Raw genomic sequence first — 15,521 nt, forward strand, 5'->3', positions numbered from 1 at the left:
AATGCATGTCTCTTCCTTTATAAGGCAGTTTTTTGTGTCATTTTTAAAAAATAATAATAATCTGCTGGCTCGTGCTAAAGCATGCTGTATGTTATTGTGTAGGGTAGGAAATTACCAGAAAAGCTTTGACTGTAAGAGAATGACAGGGATGATACTGAAGTGTTTTGTACACATTACACAGGTCAAATTCGGTGGGCTCACCGAATGATGAAAGAGACAAGTGTCTGAAGCAAATCATCCAGAAAAGAGGAAAGGACACCATTTATTGCTCTCAAAACTTAAACTTCAGAGAAAGAGATTTGTAATTATTATTAAACGTATTATTAAAAAGGCATATAATTATAAATCTGACCAAATACAACCAATGTTCATTATTCATTTTCCATGTATTTATTATCCAAAATCACAAAGGGTTGGATTTTTGTTTTTAATGACGACACTTTTACGTATCTACATATAGATCTACACCTACATGGACTTATATTTTTCTTAACGATTCAAATCCATTTTTACACTCTAACAACCATATTTACCTTTTTCCTTGAGTCCCTGAAGGTAACATGAGTGTGGTCTTGCCCTTTTCACCAATCCCAGTCTTGTGATTAGTCGAGGGTCTTTTCACTCACTCTAGTCAATAGGCAGTCCCCCAAAAACCGAGTCACGTTTCTTCTCATCCAATCACAGTCCAGTTTAATTATGACACAGTGGGATTCCGCGAAATTGTTTCTTGGAGTTGAACTAAAGTGCTGCTCTCTGTAAAATAGGACAAGTTGACCCGTGTGTGTCTGCGCACAGGGAGGTGGACACAATAGCGCGTGGGTAAACGATGTGATTTTGATTCGTCCGTTAGAATTAAAAGGATCTGGAGGAAGAAAGAGAAAGGAGGTTAGAGAAAGGAGGAACCGGGGAACAATTTCAAAGCGCTATCTTTCCTGAGCGGGGCGTTTATTTATCCGCCGCGCAACCCCGACAAGAAAAGCGCAGTCTGCGTGGAGTGGTCACATTGAAGACGACACGTGTGGATGATTAACCGCATGTTTCCTGGGAGGACTGCGGACTGATTACTGTATCCGCGTTGTCGGATAGTTTTTCCTCGCCTCTCAAGATCTATTGTTTTGCTTCTCTCCTCCCAGCTCTGCTTCAGGGATCGTGATGTCGTCGGTAGTCGACGTCTCTGCAGACCGCGTCCCCAGCCGACCACCGCCGGGGCGGATGGAGGACGTACTGAAAGAGAGCCAGGAGAACAGGACTTTACTGATGGTGGCGAGGATTTTGCTGGACTTGAACAAATGCAGCCCCAACGCTGTCAGCGCCGGAGAGAACAGATGTCTCGGGGGCAGCGAGGCCGGCGCGCAAGAGAAAGCGGAGCGGGGGAGTCGGCTGAGCTGCGGGGACAGCCGCGGCTCACCGGCCAGCCAAGCCAAACATCCCCGGAACACGAAGGCGGCGGCGGCGGGGAGACTACCATGCTCCGAGAAGAGACACTGCTGCCCTTTTGCTGGCTGCGGGAAGATGTACGGCAAGTCGTCCCACCTTAAAGCCCATCTTCGGGTCCATACCGGTAAGTAGAGTGAGAGGGGATGGGGTGCTTGCTGGGTGCTTAGGCGACACACCTACTATACCAACAGCTCTGCGTCACTTCGACCCTTTTTCGTATTTTTCTTATTTATGACATAAGACTCTTAACCGAGAAAGTAAGAGTAAGTAAGAGTAAAACGTGACGGACTAGAGTCCAGACCTGTGTCTCGTGTTGTGAGACTTTTAGGGGCGTGACCACGTGTTTCTGCAAAACCACATTATAGGAAAGGTGGTCTCATGATCGCCTACTTGTGGGAGGGGGTGTGACTCACCGGGACATATCGGACCAGAGGCTGGCAGAGAGGTGGAGAAGCAAGGGGGAGGAAATCTTTGTTTTAACGTTCTGTGGACACGCGGCCAGAGTGCGATCTTGGGTAAACACCACGTGCGGACGCCCATATTTGCGAAGCTTTATTGTAGAGATGTAATAAATGACGCCGGAGCATTGGGCATCATGAGACCCAATAACGCCTCTGATGAGTTTAGCTTTGTTGTTCCTACCACCACTCTTCATCATACAGCACTGGCAGTCGGAGTAACAGTGGAAGAACATCTGCCGACACATTAAATAGGTCGTGATTCACACGCGGGTCACTGCGACACTGTTGTCCCCACGTGTTCTTGTCTGGAGGTAACGCGCACTGCGCCACCATTTCCTCATACGTCACCCACCTCCACTCCCCTCGCGTGGGGTTGTAAACAAGAGCTGACATGTGGTTCTGCTCAGCACGTGGAGGGGGTAATGTGCCCTGTTTCACCTCAGGGCTATCTTGACTGACGGCTCCGATGTCAACATGTTATTGTTCTTAGCAGCAGTCTTTCGCTCCAGACCGCAACCTGTGTCTTATTTTCACCCCCCCCCCCCCCCCTTCTCCTTTTCACACTTGATTAATCTCGCAAATGTGTGTCTGTGCTTTAATTTTGATTGTTTCTTCTTATCGCAATAAGTTTTTTCATCCGCTCTGATTGTTGCTATGCAGCATATAGCCTCCAAGTCCTCTGGGTTGTTTGTTGGTCTCTGTGTTTTTCATATTCTCATACTTGTGTAAATGCAAAGCAGGTGCCACAGGAGACTTTGATCTCTCAGGGATCTTTTTTTTTTAATCAATTTGATTTTTGATTTATTATGTTTTGTAAAATAAGTATTAAAAAAGTAAGTATTTGTTCACACACAGCAAACTCAAAGTAGGTCCTATAATAGATTTCACCCAAAAAAGTCGACTCTTAATTTGTTTTCTTTTTAGAAGGAAAGAAAAAGTGCAAATGTAACATGATAACGTGATTGATTTTGCGGCGAGGAAGGAGTGGTTTGGGTTGGTTAATATGATTAGTTGTAAATGTACAAAAACAAAAACTGGGTGTGTTTCCCTCAGGTGAGCGCCCCTTTGAGTGTACCTGGGCAGGCTGCGGCAAGAAGTTCTCCCGATCGGACGAGCTCACCCGTCACTATCGCACGCACACAGGTGAAAAGCGCTTCAACTGTCCCATGTGTGACAAGTGCTTCATGAGGAGCGACCACCTGAAGAAACACGCCCGGCGACATCCAGGCTTTCATCCCAGCATGCTCCAGGGCTCCGGCGCGGCCAAGAGAAGGCGTTGCTCCGTGTCCGTGTCCTCCTCTGACTCTGGAGACCGAAGCCCCACCGGGGTGTGAGACACACCCGCATACTGTACATGTGCACACAAAGGTACATACTGCACATACAGAGGCATACACAGACATCCACACCCGCGTGTGGCGCCTGTACCTTTTCTACAAATCCTGTCGAGCCAGACAACCAGAGTTTACTACACATGTAAACGAAGCAAACATGACAAATCTGACTGTAATCACACTAGAACGTCTCCTCTCATTCCCTGAGGTGATTGTTATTTATTAAGGGTTATTTCAGGGAAGTTCAGCTCTTCTTCAACTTTATTGTGTGTTGTCAAAAAATTGTTCTTTTTTCTTGAAAGAATCTGCCGTCCAAGTGGAAACCATGTACCCATAAAGTGTTTGAAAAACACTGCATGAGTTCACTTTGCATCGCAGACTTCCCTTGCAAATGAAGAGAATGGGAAGAACACAAGTCCTTATATTCCTAGCGCTTAAAGTTCTGGAAATAGTCCTTTAATGAATATTGTTATTGCACACATAGACTTATGCACACTTGAACAGTTGCTTTTCAGCCAGGATAATGCAAATGCACAACACAGCAGTATTATCATGTAAATAGATCAAACTAACTTCAGATGGGTGATATACTAAGTCTAGTGTAGTTACATGTTAATAGAGAGTAATAAGAAAACTATACTATAGAGAAATATAGAGCCTGTTTATTTAATTTCACACATTTGCCATGGACTTCAGGTATAATCAGGTGTGTTATGAGCTTGTAGGGATAAGCAGTGTGTTTCCTGTGTTGAAACACACACATTGCAATTAAATGCACCAATATACCTTTATAGTACCTTGTCGAGGCCATAATACACAAGCAAATCTCAGCATTTTGTGTTGTTTCTTAGTAATGCTTGAAAACATAACAGGGTAAAACCTTTTAGACGATAATGTGGTAACATTTTTTCACTTACTGTTTAAACACTACTCGGTGTTCTGACCACAGTGATTTATGTTTAGTAAAAGTCCGTGCCTTTTGACGGTTTTGTGGCAGAGGGGAATTTCTACGTTTTTCAATACTACCTGAATTAACATCGTCAGATTCTTTGTGTTGCTGTTCAGTAATACTTTAAAGCTCAACGACTGTCTTCAAATGCCAAGAGTGCCAGTTTTGTTTGGACTGCATTTTTCTTTTTTAAATCAGGGAATAATGTGATGTGTGGACACATGACTTAAAATTACACCCCCTGGTGTTGACATGGAAGCACAACATTTCTCATAGGATACAGACCTAATTATTATTATTATTGTTATTTTTATTCTTATTGTTTGTCCTTCCATTTGAGGAGTGCTTTCTTGATTAGTTCAACAAATTCCATCATGTAGCATGTTTGTATGTATTTTCTTTGGTACATGTATGTTTTATTTGTCTGGGGATCTTTTATAATATTACAAATGGAATGAGAGGTCTTATTAAGCCACTACAGGAGCCAGATGAATTATTATTGATGTCATTAGTTTTCTTTTGTACTTGTCACACGATGCATTCAAATGTCCAAATAGAGTCTGTAGCTTGTAGAATACAAACTACATATATTTGTGAAGTGAAATGCTTATTTTATTTTATTTTTCTTCTTTTCTGGCATTATGGTGACTGTGATTGGATGCTGGTGCCTTTCAGGTTGAAGCCCTTACTTCTGATGCTACTGTACTGTAATCAGGGACTGTCAATGCAAATCCCATGCTATTGCAATACACATACCTGTGTAATAATTGTTGCTCAAATGTTTTAACATTAAAATTATCCTTTTGGGTTTTTTTTTTCTTTTTAAGCATTCGCCTCTTTCTTCTTTTTCGCGTCCCACACCCATAGTCACACTATGCAGCCATTATTATATATTACCATAATAAATTATGAATTATGAATAATGTTATTATGGATAGCCAAGCACATCAGACGCTGTTTCATTTGCATTTTGTTTATTTGTCGTTTTCATACACTGCACATAACATTGTTAAATACTGTAATGGAAGTGTTTACGTTACAAGAAAATCTTTTTTTTCTTTTTAAAAAAAGAAAAGAAAAACAGTTATCACTTGTGTCTAAATGTAAAAAAAAAAAAAAAGCAGAACTTCTTAGACAGCAAATGCTCTTCAAATAAACTAATCAAGATGAAACACAGACATCTTTTAAGTTTTTTCTATACTTAAGGCATACTCTAATTGCAAATCAACAGCTAATTTAGAGGAAAGAGAGTCGTAAATGAAGGGCATTAGTGCTCCAAGTCAACGATCCTTGATGTTGCAATAAACGATTTCCATTCTGTTTGAAACAGAAATCGATGCTGTCTCACTTATTATTTTGGCATTGTAGGTCTTTATGCATGCATGTGTGTGTGTGTGTGTTGAGTCATCTTTCTAAGATGTATACCACGAAGCAAATTCAACATAGCCAGGCAATCTTTGTGTTAGTTGGCTTGACAAAACCTAAAATGCCACAACAGTGGCTGTCAGCTGCCTTTGTTAAGTCTGGCTTTCGTTTTTTTTGCAATCAGCAGTATTTACCATGGTGATTTAGTCAGGTTAAAAGAGAGCAACCTTTCTAACACTGAAATCTCTGACTTTAAGCTTAAGATAGCTCATTAGCTCATTAATCTCACTTCAAAGTACACCTCCTCTGGTGTGTGAACCTGTGTTCACCTAATGATCTGTGGCACTGACACAGAAATGGGAAGGAGGGAGTGTCCGGTGATCATCAGGTTGCTTTGGCCTTGATAACGTGGGGATCAGAGCAAGAAACAATATGTAATCATCCCTTTCTACACAGTTCATTTTCACTGCTCTGCAGGAAACAGTACAATGATAAGGGCTCCCCAAAAAAGTAAAAAGCAAAATGTGCAAATTGAAAACAATGCAACAACAGTAGCATGTGATTGCACAAATTAACTGTGGTGCAAAAAAGCTACTTGCTCATTATTTACCATTGGATTATTCAGTCAGATGCTCTTCATGCAGTTTGTTCCTCAGCTATTCGATTTCATACATTCGCTCCTAAACTCTGTGATGCCACATCTCTCTTTGCCATTTAGGCAAAGAGAGCAGAAGTATTGAAGGTGGTTTTAATGAGTGCAATGACCTGGTCTGTGCTACATATTAACCCCTTAAGGTACAACAACAATGCAGTTTCCTCTGTTTGGAGAATCAGACTTCTACGACACAATCACATATCTGAGCATCAGCACATTCAATCTTAATTATCCCTCAGGTTAAAAAAAGTAAGCGTTTAAATAAAAAAAACTAACAAACAAACTAGAAAATAAAATATATATATATGCATCTCAGAATTCAGGTAAACAGAACAGCTGAGTCAGTTATGATAATGTTTCTTATTCTTCTGGGAAACTGAAATCACTTTAGAGCATCAAACAAACTTTTCTTTTTTGTCAGCTTTTATCAGTGTGTTATGTTAAATCATGTTGACCAGGAGAAGAGCTCTCAAACACAAGTGCAAGTCCTACCATAGGAGGAAACCACCACTTTACTAATCTTTTTATTACATATTGATTAATTTCAAATATGTTCATTCTCCTAGATTTTAAACCAACTTTTCTATAAGGTAATTTGATTATTTGTTGTTGTCAATATCATCATAGCACTTACGATATTCTAACAAGGTTTCACTGTCGCCACTGTCATGGCGAAGTAAAGTCACAGCAGATAAAGACGGGAGGGCAGGGGAGCTCATGTTGTGTGGAAAAGAGCGGGGGGGGGGGGCAGAAGGCTTGAAAGGCAGAGTTACTGTATTTGACAGGTGGTAGAGGAGGTTGCCTGGCAGCACATGCAGGTAGGGTTGACTGATTTGGGTGGGATCAGATCCAGGTCCTCGTCGTCGGGGATTTCGTCAAGGCGGTAGCCATCTTTCAGCAGCTGAATGTTCAAATCTTGATTGATTTGCTGAAAAATGAGAGGACACAAAGAGAGGTCAGTGAGTTACAGCGTCATTTACTAACCCTTGGGTTACAGATCACCGGGCTGCAGAGCTTTTGCAAAAGCTGGAATGTGCCAAAAGTAATGAAGACCAAAGATGTAACTTTATGTGCTGATTCCCTTCCTGTCACACAACGAATTACTAAAATCATGTGACTCTAGTGAAAAAATAGTGGTGGACAGGAGTTTACATCCACTCATCATGGGCGTGAAGGTCATGGTAAGAAAGAGTGACCTTTATCCTTTAGATCCAGATGTACAGCTGACTCCTGTCCTGTCGAGGTGGCTCTTCTATGTGGCTGTTTGGTTTGCCTAATGTAGAAGACCGAGAACTCCTCATTACACTGCATAGTATACACTACGTTGTTTAGTTTGTGTTTGGGAGTGTTGTCCTTGGGACAAACCATTATGATGATGATGATCCTAATTTGAGGAGGCCAATGTTCACATTTTAGACAGAGAAGACAGCTGGTTTGAAAGAGGATAAAAGATGGCCTCATCTATGTCCACTGTGAATGATCATCTTTGAACAGAGGGGGTGCCTTACAACACCAGCTGTCTGCCACCTACAATCCAGTTTTGAGATGTGTTCCCAGATGCCTTAACGCCCACTCACATCTTGCATCAGGTGATCTCAATGGTTCAAATGATAGGGTGAAGCAAGATCTCACAATCGTTGCACCCAAAACCTCTTCTGATAATGACCCACACCCTTTTCACATCTTGGCTCATGTGATGAGGCACATGATCAATAGTGGGTCAATGATCCGCTTAAGGGACAACTCCCACTCCCGCTTTTAAGCATAGTCAACAAATTTTCGAACAGATTGGGGGTGGGGCTTTGGGAATACCATTGCAGAAGCTTAATGTTAACCTGCTTTTTCCACTCCAAATTCAGTTTTGATGCGTTTGGGATCATTGTCTTTTTGGAAAACCCAGTGTGTGTTTAATTTTCAACTGCATAGCTTTTGATTTGCGGTGAAGTTTAAGAAAATGGAAGTTGTTTTCCATTATTTCACTTCGTGCAATATACCAGCTCCTCTGACAGCAAAACAACCCCGGAGCATGATGCTACCACCACCATGCTTGACAGCTGGTACAGTGTTCTTAGGTTTGAAAGCCTGAATCTACAATCTACAGTTCTTCTTAGATTTTCGCTGAGTTCTTTGGAAATCTGAGTATTGATCAGTCCAGTGACTGCTGTTAAACAAAACCTGCTTAGGGTGGCAAACAGAAACTACCATTTGTAGTCAATATATGCTGTATAATCATTCCACCCTGGAAAGGTTTATAGAAATATATGGGCTCAAATTGTGGTCATAAATATTTTGTACTTGTAAATCAGGATTTGTATGTGTAAAAAGAATTTGTGTGTGCATAAAAAAGATTTGTGTGTGGACATAGCCAAAAAATACGTATGAAACTCTGCATTCAGGTTTCAACTTACAAGTACAGATTTTGACCCTATTTTTCTTCCTTTCAGCTGATTGGTCAATGTCAGGTCAATCACAAATTTAACTATCGAATCAGAGAACAGATGGGTTTGGCTGTCCGAGGGGCACTTTTTTGAACTGCAGGTCCTTGAAGGGTAATACAGTTTGAATCTTTTTTACGCACACACAAATGCTGTTTACACATACAAATCCTGATTTACCAGTACAAAATATTTATGACCACAATTTGAGCCCATAGAAATACCATGACATGATGAGTAGATGTAAACATCTGGTAGGCTCGTCTAATCTGTGTTTTTATTTATTTATTTTGTTGAACTAGCTGTTTAATGTTTGACAGTCTCAGACAGCTTATTGAGATAGTGTACTTCTTCGCTTTACTGCAGAAAATTAGGTGAGAGGATTAGTGCCACTCTCGTATGTATAAGAAAAACTTAACTCAAGTTAGCAGGCAGGTATTTTAATTTATCATAAAGGAGAGATATTTGTGAGAGCAGCTACAGGCTCAGCAGAAAGGTAACAAAATCTACACCTCAAAATTGGCATGTTTTATCTAGTTTGTATGATGTACTGAATGACCCAACCTTTAAAACCATTCTTATATGTGCTCAGGTTATCTAATTCCTCTGAGTCTCCACTGATTACCAGCAAAAGGTCCATTATTTCCTAAAATGTTGAGAATCCCTTTGAACATTTTAGGAGTTTCTTTGCAAAAAGCAGGAAAAGCGTGTGTTTGTTTTTTAATTTTAATGCCAATTGTTTGGTCCTTAAAAACACTGCTCCAGGAAATCATTTGTGCAAACTGCATGGTTGGGAATATACGAGTTGGAGGAAAGTAAAATTCCAAAGCGCACAAGAGGACAGGTAGGGAAAAGAAAAGAGAAAAATAGATATGTTTATATAAATCACTGGTAAATCAAAATCTGATTGTACTAATGCAATAAAACATTAACATTAACAACAAACATTAGGACTGTCTATGCTCGTGATTTAGACTGGTTAAAAGTTCGAGTGGTAACCATGGCAAAGTGAGATTGGGCACTTTCACAGATGGCTGGAAGCGTCATCACTTGGAGCGTGATAACTACTGTTCCTGCTGTGATTTTTTTAAATAACCAAAATAATTCCTTTGTTTGCACGTCATTTTATCTATATGCTGTTCTGCACTCTATCAACAATAAGCACAACAAACAACCTCTGTTTGGCCTGCAGTGGAAACAGTAACTGTATATGTACTTGTTACACCCAGGTTAGCTGGAACTAAGAGAGAAAATAAGTGCTTTAAAGTATGTAACGTGTATTAGCTATTCATTTCTGACAGCATGTTGGAATTAGGATCTGAGACTGTAAAACTCACCCTACAAAACCCACAAGCTTAGACTCGTCACAGACAGGTTATAAATATGAGGATGCGTCTGCGATTTGCACTTATAGTGGCAGCAGCGTTACAAACAAGATTTGCAGGAGCAGACATGCAGATATCACATTTCATTTGTATCCAGCTTTGTGTCTAATACACATTTGTCTGCAGATATATCTGCAGTGTAATCATGCGCTTGCAGGGAGTGTACATGCCCACAGAATTGCCACGGATAGTTTTAACACTGGCTTGTAAAACCCTAACACTTAGCCTCTTAATAATTATGGATGGGGGGAAATATGAGAGTAAATACAAGGGGGTGGGATGCACTGATATTTGCTGAAGCACAAGCTCTTACCTCGGCTGAAGAGTATCCCGACGAGGAGTATCTAGACATGTCAAAGTCATCGTCACTGAAACAGAAAAACACAGGATACTATATTAATATCATTAATGTTTGCTTATGTGCTCCTCAGAAAGAAAGATGTTTGTGTGTCCACCTGTCTGTATCTAGGGCCACCAAAGGCTTCTCATCCGGGCTCTGGTCTAAAGACGAATAGCCTTTATTGGGAACTACCAACCTGAGGGGGAAAGAGAGAGAGTTGAGATCAGGCGAAGAGGAGGAAAAAACAGTTTCACAAGCTGTGAGAAGTGAGCAAAAACAGGACTGGCAGAGATGTTGAAATAAATGAAAAGTAGGCCTGGAGGCAGCGTCACAGCTGAATCACTGGAACAACAGAAGCGTGAAAGCAGTATAATGTCTAACTTCAGACATCTTACAAACCCTACATCAGTACAACTCTTTTTTTGTACAGCCTTAAAACACATTTTTGTTTCCACACATGGCACATTTAGAAAGAACAAAATAAGCTTAATTTCTACATTTGAAATACTGTCACACCTAAGCATCTTTATTTGTATTGTTCTGTGGCTTCACTTCAGGCTAGATCATTACAATTGTTACAGTACTCCTATACTTAAAGCTACTACAGTTACACGATTACACCACATGAATCTCTTTCAACACGTAAATTGCACTGTATGAGGTTTGCTGTGAGAAACTTCTAAGTACTGAGATTTTGTTTATCAATAACAACCAGCCAACAGAAGTCCTTCTCGTAATTTCTCGACTGACCCCACGATGAGACTGCTCGCTTCTTACCGTGTTCTGGCCATGACATTGTTCTTCTTGGGCTGCTGGTTGACCGGACTACCTACAGCGTTGCCGTTCTTCAGCGAGCCCTTCCTAGCCAGCTCTCTCTGTTTCTCTGTGTAAGGAACACAGAAGCAGGCAAAGGCATAAAGGTTGAGCTTTGGACAATAAATGATCTGTATAAGAGTGACGGAATAAGTTTAGCTAGTAAACTACACTAAGGTAAAGTAATACTTGAGTTAAATGTTGCAAATATGCACGCGTGTTCATGTTTACTTTATTTAGGCACACTTATGAGAATCAGGTGTGATGACCTGATTTAGCTGAATTCTATATTAAGTCAATCTTTACTTTAAGAAGACTGAGATGGCATTTCTTACTTAAGAAGACAACGTTTCGGTAAGCTGTGCAGCAGAGTAACAGACGTGACTTCGGGGCAGATCAGTTTCTGCTCACTGGAGAGATTTGCTTCAATGATCAGCTGACCAAAGAGTGCTGATTGTTGCTGTGTGAGCTTAGAGGACCGTTAAATTTGTTTAACATATTACAATTCAAAGGCCTAAAAGTAAAACGTATTCAGAAACTTTGCATGTGACATCAAAAACTAGAAGCTCCCCCTTTCGGCATCAGCTACTGCTGAACTAAAATCTAAAAACATTTGAATGTCAATGTATTTTCTTAACCACTTATAGGCTGGGGTTGTAGGCGAGGCTGATGCCTATCTCAGCTGACAACGAGAACAAGAGTACACCCCGGAGAGTTGCAAGCTCCTCACAGGGCTAATACAAAGAGACAAACAACTCTGCACACTAACACCTTCACCTACTGCCAATTTAGGTTCACCATTTGATCCATGCAGTCACTGGGAGAACCTGCAAACTCCACACAGAGAGGCCTGGCTCACCAGCATTTTTCAAACATGACCCTTCTTGCTGTGAGGAATCTGCACCAAATACGTTTTTACATGACATATAGATGTAGATTGTATTTTTGTTTTGTTTTTGTTTGTTTTTTTATCTCAAGGTCACAAAAGCAAAGTGATGAATTTAACAAGCATGCACACCTAATGAAATCAACATAGTTGCCAAGGTAGTTTTTATAACAATGTTTAATTGGACGCAGGACCAAGAAACGGCGAGAGAGAGAAGATAGTGGTGACGTATACATAACTGTAGCTGTACAGCCTAAAAAAAGAGCTTTGACTAACAGAGTAGCTCACTAATTCTTAGATATTATTGACTCTGAGTAAACATACAGTAGCAAACAGTAAAAAAAAAAAAAACCCCATTAAAAACGATGTGCTCCTGCTCGCCACTGGACTCTGTCCAAGGTGCTGAAATGAATCTTTAAGAACTGTGGCTTTCTATAAAGATGGCATGAGAGGGGCCAGAGAGGCTGTTATTCCCTGCCTTGAGGACAATCACATTGGGTTTTGGGAACGTGCAATTGGCCTTTTGTTAAAAATAATAAACTAAAATACAGTAGTAACTGCATTTGTTTTTACTTAGCAAGGCATCAAGAATAATTATAGAGGCCAATGGGCCATTAATTAAAATGCCTCTGCACAGCTATACAGTATCTATGCTGGTTCCTTTACAATCTGTGTCTACAGACTACGCACCATTTTGTGTTTGACAGTCAATCAAACAACACTCCAACAACCACAGATGGACAGACAGACATTTAGCTTGCAGTTAAAACTGTATCTCTCACCTATTTTCATCTGCAAAGGTGAAGGCTTGTAGTTTATAGTGACAGGCTCCCCCTCTCTGGTGTCTGAGTCAGCCTCTGAAGCTGTGGACGAGGCAGGGTCCTGGACACAAGGAAGTGCAGAGATGTGTTTTACTGAGGCAGCAATGAATAATGAATGTCGTTTTGTAATGCAGAGTAATACCCACCATAGCTAAGCAACGGGAATAAATGGTAATAAACACAGATCTGTGATTTGTGCCAGCAGTCTTAAAATAAATGTGCATCTTACAACCAGAGAGCAAAGGCAAGAGGGATGAAAGGCTTTATAAACAACAACAAATAAGGAACGGTCGGGACTTCTGGTGTGGGGGCATCTGGAGACAGCAGGTCAGGTTGCTTTAGTCTAGTCTGGTTCCCCAGCGGCCCCGGCGGCGGGCAGCAGAGGCCGCCCTGCAGGCTGCAGTAACCCCGGGCCCCGCTACAGGCCACGGAGCGCTCCGTTAAACCGTTTACACTGAGATTTGTATGTAAAGGCGAACCTTTAATGGCACATACAAACATATAAAAGCGATAAGGAGCCCCCTGCTAATTCCGTCAAAGTGACGCAAGTGGCGTCGATACCAGAGTAACTTGCTGCATGGATGCTGAGGATGCAGCAGCAGCAGTGCTGGGATGGGATGCTTGTTTTCGCCAGACATGACGGATGCTGCGCAGCAGACCGGACGCTGTTTGCGTTATGCCGAGCGACAAAAACAAACAAACAACCAACCAAACAAAACACAACAAAGCTTGTTTGTGAGCAAAATCCACGTCCCCTCGTGTATTCCGCCGTCGTTTATTCGATTACACTCCGTGAAAGCAGCCGGGAAACTTGATGGAGAACGTTCTAATGGCAGCCCACATCAAGCAGCATTACACATGGCAGGTGATGCGATTGTCGGGGTTTCTGTCTATGAATGGCAAGGCCTCAAACACTACACAAGTATGCGCGGTTGTAATGCCATTTTTAATTAAACAAGGCAAACAGATCAAGCGCCGCCGGTCATTTCCAGACTGTTCTTGACTTACCAGCGGCTGCATCTCAGCCTGCATCTCCGCCTCCTGTACAGCACTCGGCACTTGAAATCTGTCTATTTCTTCCATCATTTTGGCAACGCGCCTCTTCCCTCCCTTCTCCTCCAAAGTGAACGATGGTAGCGGATCCTTTCGACGAGTTATCGCCGAGATCGTAAGTGATCTCCGATTTCTAATAATATTTGTAGTTTTCCGGTGGAGAACTACATCCCAGCAGGCAGTATGTCGGCGATGGTGTGACCAGTTGGATGACGGTGACTCCACCACCCACTTCCGGGTCTGGCATCCCAAAATAGGGTACGGGGACCCAAGAGGGCCTTCCAAAGAGGGTTAGTATGGTCCCCAACAAAGTGTGCAGTTGGAGGATTATGTGAATGACTCGTTACACAGTATATGAGTATTTCCCCTTTTCTTGTTATTCACTCGATAGTTGCCATGTATAGATTGCTCAAGTACAATCTCTAAAGAATTATTTAAGTTTAAATATTAGTACATTTGCTCTTTAATAACTTTAATAACTAATACATTACTTTAATAATTCTTCTGAATCGCTATTTCAGTATTAAAATATTCCAGTTTTTTATTTAGTAAATTACTAGAGAACCTACATAAATGAACTAAATATATATTAAGAAATAATAAGCTGTCATTCCTGTTGGACAACATTTCACACCCCATGCAGGAGACTCACAGCACTGAGCAGCTCCTTCAGTGGCAGGTTGCAGCACCCATGATGTGGGACAGAGAGATTTCACAGGGCTTTCCTTCCAACTGCTGTCAGATTCTGCAGATGATCACACAGGTGCAGACAGACACACACGCACATCCCATACAGAATTGTAACTGTCTCCCTGATGTGCAGTATTACCAAGTGCAATTTTTTCCTACTATAACAGAGCATTTTATTCTATTTTGTACAGTATTTTATTCTATTGTATATAGTATTTATTAGTATTTAAATAGTATTAGTATTTATAGTATTTATTCGTGTTTTATAGTATGTTATTCTATTTTATCTTACCCTATTCTATTGTGTTTTTCTTAACTTTTACTGCTTTTAAACTTGTACTTTGTGCCGTGATCAAAACCAAAAAATTTCCCACGTGTGAGACTAATAAAGTCTTATCTTATCTTATTTTATCTTGTAAAATTATAAAATAATGGAAGCACCAAGTGTCAGCCTGATGGTTTTGTCAATATAGAGAGAAATCAGTGGGAGGTTGTGTCCTATAAAAAACACTGTGTCCCAAATGCAGTGATTTGAAACTAGTAGCTGGCTGCTAAGTGTCGTTTTTCATATACTAAAAAGCAAACCTGTGGCAGAACACTGCTTCATTTAAATGGAAGTGGAGTTGGATGGCACTATGAAAGGTAGAGAGGTTATCATGCAAGAGGAAAACAAAATCAGAAAGTTATAATAGCTGCCTTGTTTTCCTAAGGAGGCTTGTATTCATTAACAGAAAAGCAATGATCAGGACACAACTAGACAGTGGTCTTTTGGAGTGTTTTGAATATGTTTCCCTTTCAAAGGTAAAGAAATTACTGGAGCTCTAAAAAACAAACAAGCAAACAAGCAAACAAAAACTATGAGCATATGGGGAAAAGTTCTTTGTCTTTGTAAAATAC

General features: G+C 40.9%; 2 protein-coding genes across 2 annotated transcripts; one reads left to right on the top strand and one right to left on the bottom strand.

Annotated features, from left to right (window-relative positions):
- The first annotated feature begins 622 nt into the window (after positions 1-622).
- Positions 623-5,146, top strand: klf9 (Kruppel like factor 9). Its single transcript, XM_006784058.3, has 2 exons — positions 623-1,561; positions 2,952-5,146. The coding sequence occupies exons 1-2, from the start codon at positions 1,153-1,155 to the stop codon at positions 3,230-3,232; spliced, it is 690 nt and encodes a 229-aa protein (XP_006784121.2). The 5' UTR covers positions 623-1,152; the 3' UTR covers positions 3,233-5,146.
- Positions 5,147-6,943: 1,797 nt separating this feature from the next.
- Positions 6,944-14,126, bottom strand: fam219ab (family with sequence similarity 219 member Ab). Its single transcript, XM_006784059.3, has 6 exons — positions 13,890-14,126; positions 12,843-12,942; positions 11,139-11,244; positions 10,477-10,557; positions 10,335-10,389; positions 6,944-7,129 (listed from the first exon to the last, which is right to left on the bottom strand). The coding sequence occupies exons 1-6, from the start codon at positions 13,965-13,967 to the stop codon at positions 6,971-6,973; spliced, it is 579 nt and encodes a 192-aa protein (XP_006784122.1). The 5' UTR covers positions 13,968-14,126; the 3' UTR covers positions 6,944-6,970.
- Positions 14,127-15,521: the final 1,395 nt, after the last annotated feature.

Source organism: Neolamprologus brichardi, chromosome 12, assembly GCF_056152115.1.
Source record: "Neolamprologus brichardi isolate AB-2024 chromosome 12, ASM5615211v1, whole genome shotgun sequence".
Classification (NCBI taxonomy): domain Eukaryota; kingdom Metazoa; phylum Chordata; class Actinopteri; order Cichliformes; family Cichlidae; genus Neolamprologus; species Neolamprologus brichardi.